The sequence below is a fragment of the Lepisma saccharinum genome, chromosome 1, assembly GCF_977018435.1.
Source record: "Lepisma saccharinum chromosome 1, izLepSacc3.1, whole genome shotgun sequence".
NCBI classification, from domain to species: Eukaryota; Metazoa; Arthropoda; class Insecta; order Zygentoma; family Lepismatidae; genus Lepisma; species Lepisma saccharinum.
Window position 1 is genome coordinate 66661143 of NC_139229.1, and position 13266 is coordinate 66674408.

Genomic DNA, 13266 nt, shown 5'->3' on the forward strand with positions numbered 1-13266 from the left:
CTTGCAGTGGAGAGACAAGTAATTTTGTAAGCAAGGAATGTGGTTGTTTAGCAGGGGGGGGGGGGGGGGGTGATGATAGTCTTTCAATTTTTAAGAAACGTTTGTATGTGAATAGGGAATGACGAGTGTAGTGATACAAAGTCAATATCTTCTTCGCTCACTGCATGCATACAACTCCTCACACTACACAATCTTTCAAAGTATGAATCAATATAAATCATTTATTATTTTAATAGAAACTGAAGGAATATAAATGGCAAACTGAAAGAAACGTCACTTTTAGAAATGACAGCTTGACACTGGGTTACTAACAAATCCAGCATTAACACTTCCGTCTGTGTTTGGATTTAGAGGCAAGATTAATAGCACAGTAGACCAATGATGCACTAAGCATAAAATATAGTTCCATCAATTCCATGCAAACACTAGTCAAATACGCAATAAATATTTCACAGACTTACATCAATTTGCATTCTATCGTTTTAAATAAAAATGCTGTACAGGGAGAATCGAACCGGGGACCCTTTCTGTGGTGGGCAGGTATCGTAATGACTGGACCACACCATCATTCTTGATTTACGAGGTGTGGCTAGAAAAAAAACGGATTGATGTTGCTGTCGACAAACAACAAGCGCATCAAGGTCAAGCAGTGCATGAATGTATAATGTGATATCCTGTTTATCGACTGTGTGATTTTCCAGGGTGCGCAGCGCTCAGTTCCGCTGTAGCTTGTGGACGAAGTGAACCGTACATCTGTGCTCTGTCGGAAAAATGCTAAGTGTGAAAGTGGAGCAGCATATCAATGTGAAGTTTCTTATGAAAATTAAAAAATCTGTCACAGAAACTTATGGTTTGTTGAAGGAAGTATACAGAGATGAGTGTTTATCATGCACGCAAGTGTTTGAGTGGTTTCAACGATTTAAAGAGGAACGAGAAGTGATCGCGGACGACTCGCGTCCTGGATGGCCTTGCACGTCAAAAATGGAATCAAACATTGTAGATATCGGTGAATTGATTTGAAAAGATCGTCTCTTGAGTATTCGAGCTATTGCAAAACAACCAACAATATTAAATTACGGTGCTGACGACACTTCGTGAGTGAGTAAGAAGACGACGACCTGATTTGTGGAAAAGCAAGTCATGGATTCTTCATCAGAACAATGATCCTGTCCGCACGGCATTGTCAGTCAAGGCTTTTTTGGCCAAGCATGGGATCCTAGTGTTAGAACATCCACCCTATTCGCCGGATGCCACTCTTTTTTCTTCCTAAAGGTCAAATCAGCACTGAAAGGAACCAGATTTACGACCATGGAATCTGTGAAAAGAAAGCGACGGAGGCCATGAACATGGTTTCAGAAAATTATTTCCAGCACTGCTTCCAGCAATGTAAGATTTGTATGGAGCGCTGTATCGATAGTGCAGGGGAGTACTTAGAAGGAAATAATGTTCGTATTGTACAAAATAACCAATAAAAGATTCTATAGCAACAGTCCATTTTTTTTTCTAGCCACACCTTGTATTGCTTATAAACTCGTACTCATGTCTTCAAACCATATTGCACTATTTTATCTGATATTCATAGAAAATATTTCAAACAGAATATTACAATTAAACTGGTGTTTTTTGAAACTACGAAACATTATGTTTTCTTGTTAACTCTAAATATTGAATAGGAGGGAATTTAGAATTCGGTCACAGACAGGATAACCCATGTCATGTATGATTCAACAGTCTTACTTACAGAAGCCTGCGAGCTGAGCATGCACAGTTCAACGATTGATTGAACTGCCTGAAACCACAATTCACACAGTCAACGCGAATGTTTTCTCAGCAGTATGACGTCATCCTTGGTTGATTTGTAGCAGAGTGCCCAGGAATTTGTAAACGAGATGTAGGGTTTTCATGACTTCGTTTTTTAAAAAATATAATCAACCTCTACAGTTGGGCCACGAATATTTCTCTGTTCACCTTATTGCCTCATGTAGGAAATAACTGAGTATTGGAAAAGTTATGTGGAAAAACACATCCCAAGTGATATCAACAAGTAATTAGATTTGTCAGAAGAAGAGTTTTCATATTCTCCCTCTTATAAATGTCCAAAAGCAACAATTCTACTAAATAAAAAAGTCTATTCTACAAGAGATTTGAACCTGTGACCTTCAGACAACTGAGCCAGCTCTTTACCACTTTCCCACTTTATCACTCGATCAAACCAAGTTGAAATTTAGTCTTAAGAGTCGTCAGCAATCTTGCAAACTTCGTTAACATACCTGCTGTGTCTCACTAGTTTCTTTTTACAACCTGGAATAGACTTGAGGTCAGCAAATCAGAACTAGACTTCTGTGGTAACTTATTCTCTCCAGTCTGATCTAATGTGACAAATCTCATGTATTGTAAATGCAAAGTGGCATTGTTACATGCTGCAAATAATTTCTCATACAGACGTTAGATCCAGATTTGGCCACATCCGCCGAGCATTTACTTTCCGGACAGATAATACATGACTTTAGCTTTTCTATTTATCAAGCTAATAACAAAATGATAGCTTTGTGCAGGCAAGTTCCTGATGAGCACTATTCAGTAAAATTATTAGCATTTGTACCAATAAACGTGTCAGTACTGGCTAATACATATATAGTCGCAATTACTTTAGTTGCAGTCTAATAATTATAATATTAGATTATTATTCACAACATGTGTAGGTGAAACTCGTAAAATATGTTAGTAATCTAATCATTCTCAATTGTGTGTTTATACCCCACAACAAATAACTGAAATCTACATTTTACTTCCCGTTACATTTCAGTGACAAATTTGTAGACTGTTATGTTATACATGAAGTTTCTAGTAAAAGAAAAACTCCTCGTCTTAATTTTAAATTTCTCAATAGGCAATTTGTTAGAATAATTTAATAACTTATTTGAATGATCTTGACATGATGTTTAAATAATATCAAAATGTTTGATGAGTTTTATTTTTCTACTACTACTACTCTTTCTAGAGGCGTGGATTTACTGGAACAAGGCATTATTTCTTCCGACCCCTCATCAATACACCATATACCTTGGGCATTGCTTTACCAGAAGATTATGGCTTGTATACATTAGCAGTTACGGAAGATGATGACTTGAGCACAGAAAATGGTAAGCTACTAGTATACCGAAATTTTGTCTGTGATCATTTGCTATTAGTAGAATATGTTGATAATACAGTGTTTTTATGTCCAGATATATGTAGTACTATTTTTACATTAAACTACTGAACATGTTTTGTATATCTAATATTTCTTATTCAGAAATTAAGCTTGCGTATATGAAATGCAACACATTTAAAAAACTAACAGCCTTCATGAAATAAAGGCAAAACTATATAAAAAAGTACTTTGACATTCATAATTACTGGTACAATACCAGATAAAGGAAATATTTCACATTTGCACAACTATACGACAAGCTTTATCAAATAATTATAAAGGTAGTTGGTGTTCCACAATAATTAAAAGTAGTATTAAAATTATAATGACATTGAAACATACAATACGTGCAATTGTTTAATTTTTGGGAATAAATCATAATATATGTTAGTTTATAGTGTTCTCGTGGGTGTATGGGTTCTTTTAATTGTCTAAGGATGTAAGTGATATCTCATTTGTATTTATAAATGAAATTTCAACATATTATACTTTTGAAATTACAAACAAAAAAATCTCCTGAGGAAGTATTTTCCATTTTATGATTGTTCAATTCAAACTGAATTATCAATTCAATTCAAATCATTTTATCAAAGATAGGTATAGTTGTATTAGAAATTTCCATTAATAAAAATGAACATGCAAAATTAGTATTATGTAACTATCTCATAAGGTAACTTGAAAGTAAGAATTCGCAAATTAATAGACATAAAAAAGTTCCACAAATTTCACCTTATCTTTGTAGAAAATGTAATAATAATACTTGCAAAGCTATTATATTTATTAAAATTTTTGTTGAGCATTTCTTGAGCATGTACTATAAGCTGCATTTATACATGGCAAAATCCATGAATTCGGGGATTGCAGGCACTGTGAAAGCACAAGCATGCAGGGAAAGTAACTATGACTGAAATGCATTCTACCATCCCTCCCCTCCGTAATCACAGTAGATTCTCCCATGAACAGCAAGGTAGCAGGGAGTGTAGACACATTATGCTATTGTTAGTTGCGGTGCTGCTGCGAAGTAAGACACATGGATTTTCAAGAACAGCATACAAAAATTAAATTTTGTCACTGTTTGGGAAAAATGCTGTCAGAAACTTACATTATGCTAAGGACAGTGTGTGGTCAGTCTACAAAGTGTTTGAGTGGCATTGACAGTTTAAAGATGGAAGAGAATCCGTAGCCAATAATGAGTGCTCTGGTAGACCTACGAGTGCTAGGATGGAGGAAAACATTAAGCATGTGGAGCAGTATGTTCGAAGTCATGGACGTCAAATAATTGAGGAAATTTCTACCACCTTATTTGTGACTACCTGCCAGCATATTTTGACTGCAGATCTTTGTGTGTGTGTGGGCACATTGTACCCCATCACTTAACCCGGGACCAAAATGAGGAACGAATAAGGATATTGACCAAGTTTAATCGAAAAAGCTGATAGTGATCCATACTCTGGTAGACCCATTGTGTCCAGCTATAACTCACCCACAGAAAGAATCTCAGCCTTTGTTGACTCCCATCTCCAGCCTCTTGTGAAAGCTCTGCCCTCCTACCTCCGTGACACCAACCACTTCCTCCAGAAAATCAGCACCCTTCCACCATTGCCACCATCGACATCACTTCCCTCTACACCAACATACCCCACTCCCATGGCCTTCGCTCCATAGAATTCTACCTCAATAGCAGACCCAAACCTCACAAGCCCAGCACCAACTTCCTGACCCACCTAGCCCACCTTGTCCTCACATGTAACAATTTCACCTTTCAAAACCAACATTTCCTACAGATCCGAGGTACATCCATGGGTACCAGAATGGCCCCATCCTATGCAAACCTCTTCATGGGCAAACTTGAGCAAGAGTTCCTCGATACCCAGCCCCTCCTCTGGCTCCGCTTCATTGACAACATCTTAATGTTCTGGACACATGGAGAACCATCCTTATCAGCTTTCCTGGACCAACTTAATCACTTCTGTTCCATAAAATTCACCAGGATGCACTCCCCAACCAGATCACCTTCTTGAATGTGGACATGCACATCGAGGGAGGACATCTGACAACCTCTATCCACATAAAACTCACCAACCACATGCATTACCTACCAGTGGCGTCTCGTGGCCTCAAATTTGGCCGGGGCTTATTTTGTAAAGAATTTAAAATATAATGAAAATTCACATGAATTACAAAAAATAGGTATTTTTTTCTTCTAGACTACAAAACTGGACTTACTTTTTTGAAAGAATTTAAAATGTAATGACAAATTCCATGAATTACAAAAAAACGGGTATTTATCTTCTTCTAAACTACAAAACTGGACTTATATTTTTAAAGAATTTAAAATACAGGGAGTCCATAAAGTCCTGCAAAAAACTAAAACTCTATAACTTTTTTAGCTGTTGCGTTTAACAATACACATTTTTTGGGTGAGAAGGGTGGAAGTTTAAAGTTTTGTTCTGGCCACACTGCTCAGTGACGCTTGCACTGGTAATCACGTGATCACATGACTTAAGATGGCGTCCATCCAGGAAAAGGCACAATGTGTTCTGTGGTTTGCAGAGTTAAAATCTGGTGTTTCAGTGCAGAGAAAGTTCCAGACAACAAATGGGAAACCACCCCATATGGGGGGTTGAAAATCCACACGAGTTTGAAGTGCAAACTCGGGGTAGTCCCAAAGTGAATGTGTGGTGTGCGATTTCAATGGACCACATCATTGGTCCAGTTTCCTTCGAGGAAGACACGGTAAATGGCAACAATTATCTGAACATGCTACAGACATTACCTGTGCCAGAACTTAATAGGTTAGGCATCATCAATGACGTCCACATGCAACAAGATGGGGAGCCACCGCATTTTGCCCTTGAAGTTCGGCAGTTTCTCAACGAACAATTTCAAGGTAGATGGATTGGCCGAAGAGGGCCCACACCTTGGCCTGCAAGATCACCAGACTTGACACCTTGCGATTATTGGTTGTGGGGACATGTAAAGACCGAGGTGTATTCACAGAAACCAGCTAATCTGGATGACCTAAAAGAAAAAAATAAGAGACGTGATTCTGAATATCCCAGGAGAGCACCGTCAGCACGCAATTCTCGGTTTCACAAAAAGACTGCAACAGTGTTTGGACGTGAATGGTGCACAATTGGAGGTTTGGCGATGAACCTAACAAGCAGGAAATAAACTTTGAACCTTGCTGTAAGTACACACAAAATAGTTTGTTAATAAACTTAATAGTTTTCAAGTTATAGAGTTTTAGTTTTTTGCAGGACTTTATGGACTCCCTGTATAATGACAATTCACATGATTACAAAAGAAACAGGTATTGTTGTGAAACATACCTTTCTACGAACGTTGACTCCTGTTCTTCTAAAGGTAAAGGTAAAGTGTTCCCCTGTGCATAGCACCACACCATGAAGGCGTATAGGGGGTGTGGGGGTAACGCCCCACACTTTCTTGATCCGGTCGTGAGTGGGGGTGATGTGATCAGCATCACGCCCCTGACCGCCTTTACCCCCCAGGGTTTCCCCCAGGTACCCATGTTATTCGACGCTGGGTGTGCGCCGGGGCCGTTTCCACTGTTAGAAAAGTTCCCGGATTTGAACCGGCCGGGGATCGAACCCGGGACCTTGAGCATGGTAGTCAGACGCGTTACCGACTGCTCAGCAAATTTTGTTATTACTTTTTCGTTGAAGCCCTCTATGTTTGAAATGTATTCTATCTCTATTGTAAGCAAGTGCCAAGGCATTTGGTCTGTCTTGTCCCATTGCATTTCTTAAGCAGGTTTTAATACGCTTCAATGTGCTGAAACATCGTTCAGATTCAGCTGTTGCCAATGGAGTTATTAAAACTATGTTTGTCATTTTTACTGTTTCTGAAAAGATACCCTCTAAATAATTTTAAATAAAAAATGAATGCAATCTACTGATAGAGTTTATGTTTTTCATCTCTTCACTACAATAAAGAACACGAAGTTCCCTCTTTAGTTTTCCATCTTCTATGAAGGGATAATAAATCTGGGAAGATGCCTCTGTTTAAAGATTGTTCTCTTTCATTATGTCCTCGTAGAGCAAGTTCATGTCGACCACAGAACTTTAAGCAATCGATAATTCTATTTAATATATGCCTATTTTTCCGGACAAATTCATTGTGTCTTGTAATTGACAGCCTATGTCCTTCATCAATTTGTGTTCGAACATCAACCCTGCCAAACTCACTCAAACATAGCGAATGAAAGCCACCACAACACTACAGTACAACACGCGAGATCGACGCGACGCAACGGAGCTAGCCCCGAATCAGCACTTAAATCCATTGGACTCTCCCCTTCTCTCTCTGCTAGCATGTGACCTTCACTGTAGTGTAGATGGGTGTAGGCCATGCCTTCTTCCTTTGCGACGTGCCCCGGAAAGCGATAATTGACATCAATGCTGCTAGGAGCGCTGTCGTATCCATTGCAACAGACGATGAATTTACGTGAGTAAAAATCGCCTTTTAAAAGACTGTGTGATAGTTATGCGTTATGGTGATTGATAATTACATCAATACGTCCGTTTTTCTTTAGGGGCTAAGCCCCGGAAGCCCCAAGGGACGAGATGCCGCTGATACCTACACTTCTCCTGCTCCCACCTGTTCCACACCAAAAAAGCCATTCCATTCTCTCTGGCCCTCATAGGACACCACCTTAACACTTGACCCACCTCCTGCCAGAATTATAACCTCCACCTACACCAAGCCCTGGTCAACCAGGGATATCCCTCCATCCTGGTCACCAAACAAATATCGCGAGCTGCCTCACACACCACTACCACCAAGAAACCTGCTGCCACCAACCCACCTGCACTCATCACCCAATATCATCCCCTTCCCAACAAAATCAGGCACACAATACACTCCCTTCTCCCCATTCTCCACACTGATCCTGAAACCAAAAACATATTTCCCGACAAGCTCAGAGTGGTTTTCAAACGCCCCCCAACCTCCAAAACATTCTGGTCCACAACACTCCTTCACCACACAACCAACACCCCCCTGCCAATAAATGCAACCACCCTAGATACAAAACCTGTCCCATCCTCATCACTTCTCACACCCTCCAGGTGCACACGGCCACTGGCAAAATTACCCTCCACCCCAAAGGGACCTGCCATGCCTAAAACCTGATCTACATCCTCACCTGCAACATCTGTGGTGATTTTTAACTGGGGGAAACATCAACTGCCCTCAACCTCCGCATCAATAACCACCGCTCCTCCACCCACAACCTGGATTTCACTGTTGCCGTCCATACCACCCACCACACAACATCCCTTTCAATGACTGCTTCCGGGTAGCGATCATCCATCTCTTACCCCAACCAGCCAACACCTCTGTTCGCAAAAGATGGGAGAGGGCCTATATATCAGCCATGATGCTCCCTCTCAACCCATCCCACCCACTCACAGTTTCCGACGAGCCTGGTGACGAAACAGTGTTTTTTTCCATTCTACGCACCGTTTCCTCTTCGATCGGGACCTGGCAACTCTGCTGGGCTCCAACTTCCGGTTCTGTCTCTCTCTTCTTACTCTGAAGATGCTACGATAAAGTTAGCAAAAATTCGAATATTTTCCACTGTCTGGTGAGTGTTTCCTTTCTCCTTCTTTGATTTTTATTATATATACTCTATGTGATCAGAAGTATCCGGACACCCACCTGAAAATAAAGTACAAGTTTGGGCAACCCTCCATCGGGAACACTGGCAGTCAATACAGTGTTGGCCCACCGTTAGCCTTGATGACAGCATTCACTTTCACAGGTATACTTTCAATCAGGTGCCGGAAGGTTTCCTGAGGAATGGCAGCCCATTCCTTGCAGAGCACCAAAATGTGTGTGGTCTAGTACGACGTCGGCATTCCAAAACATCCCAGAGATGTTCTATGGGATACAAATCAGGACTGACAGTCCATTAGTGGAACGTTGTTGTCGTCAAACCACTCCCCCACAAGCCCTGCAGTATGGATGGGTGTTATGATAAACACACGTATCGCGGTATGTCCGGATACTTTTGATCACATGAAAAAGATTATCACAGGTAATGAAACTTGGAGATTTACTTGATTGACATTCAATCAAAGCATGTTTCTTCAACATTGATTGTGATTATTCACCGAGATTGAAGAAAATCCAGAAGGATAGAAGCAAAGGGAAAGTCATGCTCGTGATTTTCCTTGATTATCAAGGAATTGTCCATTTGTAATTCAGTAAACAATGAGCTCAATGTGGAAGTGGGCAATAGTACCTTCTCCATGATAATGTACCTGCCAACTGGTCCATACTCGTCACTGATTATGGCAACACATGGAACGTCTGTGGACCATCCTGCCTATTCACTGGACTTATCACCCTGTAACTTCTACCTTTTCCCCACATGAAAACCCATCTAAAGGTTGCATCATGGAATGTTGTAAAACATGGCTTCCAGCCCTGTTTCCAATAGCTTTACCAGTGCTGGCAAAAGTGTATAGTCACCCAAGGCAAATGCTTTGAAGATGGTTGTTTTTTGAAGTCATCACAGTAAGGAAATATGAGCCGAATCCCCAAATTTTGGATTGTACCTCGTATATTTAAAGGTTGTAAATACTTTTATTGTTATTTTTTTTTTGTTCAGTTTCTGTGTATAAAAGCACAAATTAAAAGTGTTATTTGTAGATTAGAATTAGTCTCTTTCTTAGACACTGTCTTTGCTTTTTTGCTCTTAGGGGTTCCAATTACAGATTTCTTCAAAGGTGCTAACTGGAAAATTCATCCTGATTGGTAAGAGTTTATGAGTTTAGCTCAGCAAGAAAAAGAAACACTCTGCATGCTGACATAGTTTTTGACTGATATATTTATTTTTAATAAACTGCATGGGTATGGTTGTCAATAGTAACATGACCAGGAACTTCACAATAGGCGATTAAAAGTAAGGATGTGCATATTTCATCTTGTCTGTACTTACTTTTCAGTTTTTTCAAGGGTACATACATTGCTCCTTTATTAGAAAAAGCTGAAACATTGTAAGATTTTTTTTACAAAAATAGATTTATATCTCATAACACTTTTTTCATGTGTTTCCTACAATTTCTAATATAATGCAATGATATTTTTATTACTGATAAAAGTAAAGTACGGATATAAAATTTACTAATACCAAAAATGAATATTTTACTAATCCCATATAAAATTTCAAAAGTTCCAGAAGAATCTGAATGCCATTAACCTTCTTAATTAATGCATGCAATAAGGTGATTGCCATGGGTTTTTACCTTAGAAATCTATTTTACTAAAATTTTGAACTAAACTGCAGGCTATTTATAGCAATATCAAGTTAAAAATATTATCTGCAATATCACCAAATCACCAGTATGCATATAATAGATGATACTGATATAGTACTGATTAAGGCTGTGCATCTAAAACATAGTATTTATTTTCACTTTTCACAGGACTTACTGCAAATATATGCATGATAATGGTCTTGATTTTGATTCTTCTGAAGAGGAACTTCTCCACTTCTTAGAGAGAATCCACGAGGAAGACTGGGAGTGGATTTCACCAAGCTATCAAGCAACAGATTGTAAGGATACTCTTTGTAATGTTCTTGGACTACAAACTAGGCCCATAAATGAATGGCTTATTGCAGAAAGGGACCTGAGTCACTTTTGCACAATTCCGAGAAAAACAAGAAAAATCGTATAATATTGATAGTGTAAGAAAGAAATGTACCGTTGTTGGCTCAAATATTCAGCATAATGAATAGTTAATTTTGCAACTCTCAATGCACCCGCCTGCAGTATGCTGCTAGAGACAGTGGAGATGAAAAAGTTGTGACTCCGGTACCTTTCTGCAATAAAAGTGGAAACTGTGAGAAATAAGACGAGAAATATCCTCTTCATTTTGTTAGTCTGTTCTTCACAGACACCACATGTGTTTACCTGTGGTCTCACAAAACGAAACGCAAAATTTTCCTTAAAATACTTGTAGTAGAAACTGTATTTTATTCTGGACGTAGGGTATTTTTCTTTATACAGTTCATACATCTTTTGAATTGACAGGTTTTCATGTAGGTATTTGATGTCTGCATAATCTCCACGTTTAGTTGGAAAAGACGCGATATGTCCATGCACTGCCTGTATATCCTCAGCCTTAATCATATTCCCACTTTTGCTCTGTCCGCACATATCATGAGGTATTTTGCCCTCTAAGAGTAACTTCCGAAAACGCCTTATTCTTTTCTCTTGACACATCATAAAGTCTCACAACAAACTTGTATTTTGCTACTTGCCAGTAGTACGTGGTACTTAAACGACTTTTCGTATAACGCAGTATCTTCTTTGCGTGGACGATGTGTCTTAACATTTTCAACATGGATCATTCTCTGCAAATGTATATCCTGTTCATCTTTACTTTGCATTCTATACAATGTGTCAAAAATTGCACGTTGTTAGTCTTCGTTAAATTGCTCATAACATTTTTTTGGGCACTTTTTTTTTCAGATGTCGAATTCCTTTCCTACGTTTTCTTGGACTGTCAACGCTCACGTCGCTAACACTACTCTCGTCCTGCATATCTGTAATACAAGCAACATAACATCTCACAACAGTTGCCACCGCTCTGCACTAACACATATCACCCTCTACAGACACGGCTACAGACGCACCATTCTTACGGAAATCGCTCGTCACTTGTTTCAGAGTTGCCAATTTTATTTTCCACACAGTTATTTCTCTTTCTCTCTGGAAAGGGACCAGTGTCCGTCGCTACAGAGTAGCTAAGTTTATTGCAGAAAAGGACCCGAGTCAGTGACTCAGGTACCTTTCTGCATTAAAGTACACTTTTCACTGTGCATTTTCTTGGCTATAGCCTCATGTGACTGACTTCCTTTCTGCACTAAAAGATGCATCTGTAACTAGGAAAATAAAAAATACCATTAACTCCGATTCCTCAAAAATGTGACTCAGGTCCCTTTCTGCAATAAGCCATTCAAATATTATTTAATCAGTTAGCAATATAATTATTATAAGATTATGTCAATTCGTCATGTTTCAATTCAAAATATGTGAACTTTAGGGCCAGGCCTAGTTGGGTGCATGGCCTGGGGCATATAATATATGTGTGGTCTGAACAATCAGAAACTTTTGTCCCTTAGTCCAGAGGCGCAACCACGCATTTTTGTCTGGGGGGGGGGGGGGCAAGTACCAGGATAAAAGTACCAAGAACAACAATAATAATAGTAATAATAATAAAAAAATAATGTCCCTACTACTACTACTACCACTACTACTAACATTATTATTATTATTATTATTATTATTATTAGTGGTACTAGTAGTAATAGTACCAAAGACGTTATTATCCTCATAAATTATGCAAAGAGGGGGTAGAAGTCGGTACTAAAGAATTTGTTTGAAACAAAGTATTTGAAATATTTTTTCAACGTAGTCAATTTCACTTTAGCTAATAATGGAAAACAAGGACACAAACTGTATTTTTGAATGGCAGAAAATGAATGATAAATGCATTCTGAAGATAATTCTTCTCATATGTATAACATGTATAACTCATATACAACATATGTAACGTCATATGCAACATGGCGTGACATACAATAAGAAAATACATATGTAACATGCTAACATTAATAGTGTATGTATTCAAAGTTTATTCAAAACATATATACAACACATATTATTTAAATGCATTACATTACAGAAAATAATTACATTGTGAGCGAAGCGAGCAAGAAAAATTTTAGATTCAATTTTTACAATTGAAAACAATATTGATTTAATAGGGCACAAATAATTTCACTGGACGCCATGGTGTTCTCTCTTTTTCAACTATTTTCATTAAGATCGCTCGGCATCCATGGCCGACTCCCGCCGCCTACTATCTATACGGCTCTGAACCTTACGATACCATGATAAGTAGGGTTTGCGAACGAAGCAAGCAAGAAAATTATGCTAAATGTACTTTTATTTGCATAAAATTTGAAATAGGAGGGGGCAATTCTCCTCTGTTCCCCCCTGCAGGTGCTCTTGGCCTTTAATGTTTGCCCATGACTC

General features: G+C 38.7%; 1 protein-coding gene across 3 annotated transcripts in view; it reads left to right on the plus strand.

Moving 5' to 3' along the window:
* Positions 1-13266, plus strand: part of LOC145996059 (voltage-dependent calcium channel subunit alpha-2/delta-3-like) — a 117281-nt gene that overhangs the window by 73018 nt on the left and 30997 nt on the right. For all 3 annotated transcript variants that reach the window (XM_083132280.1, XM_083132289.1, XM_083132299.1), the window contains 3 exons: positions 3002-3143; positions 9922-9976; positions 10648-10778. In XM_083132280.1, coding sequence (XP_082988406.1) covers positions 3002-3143; positions 9922-9976; positions 10648-10778 — 328 coding nt within the window. The remainder of the gene's footprint in view (positions 1-3001; positions 3144-9921; positions 9977-10647; positions 10779-13266) is intronic.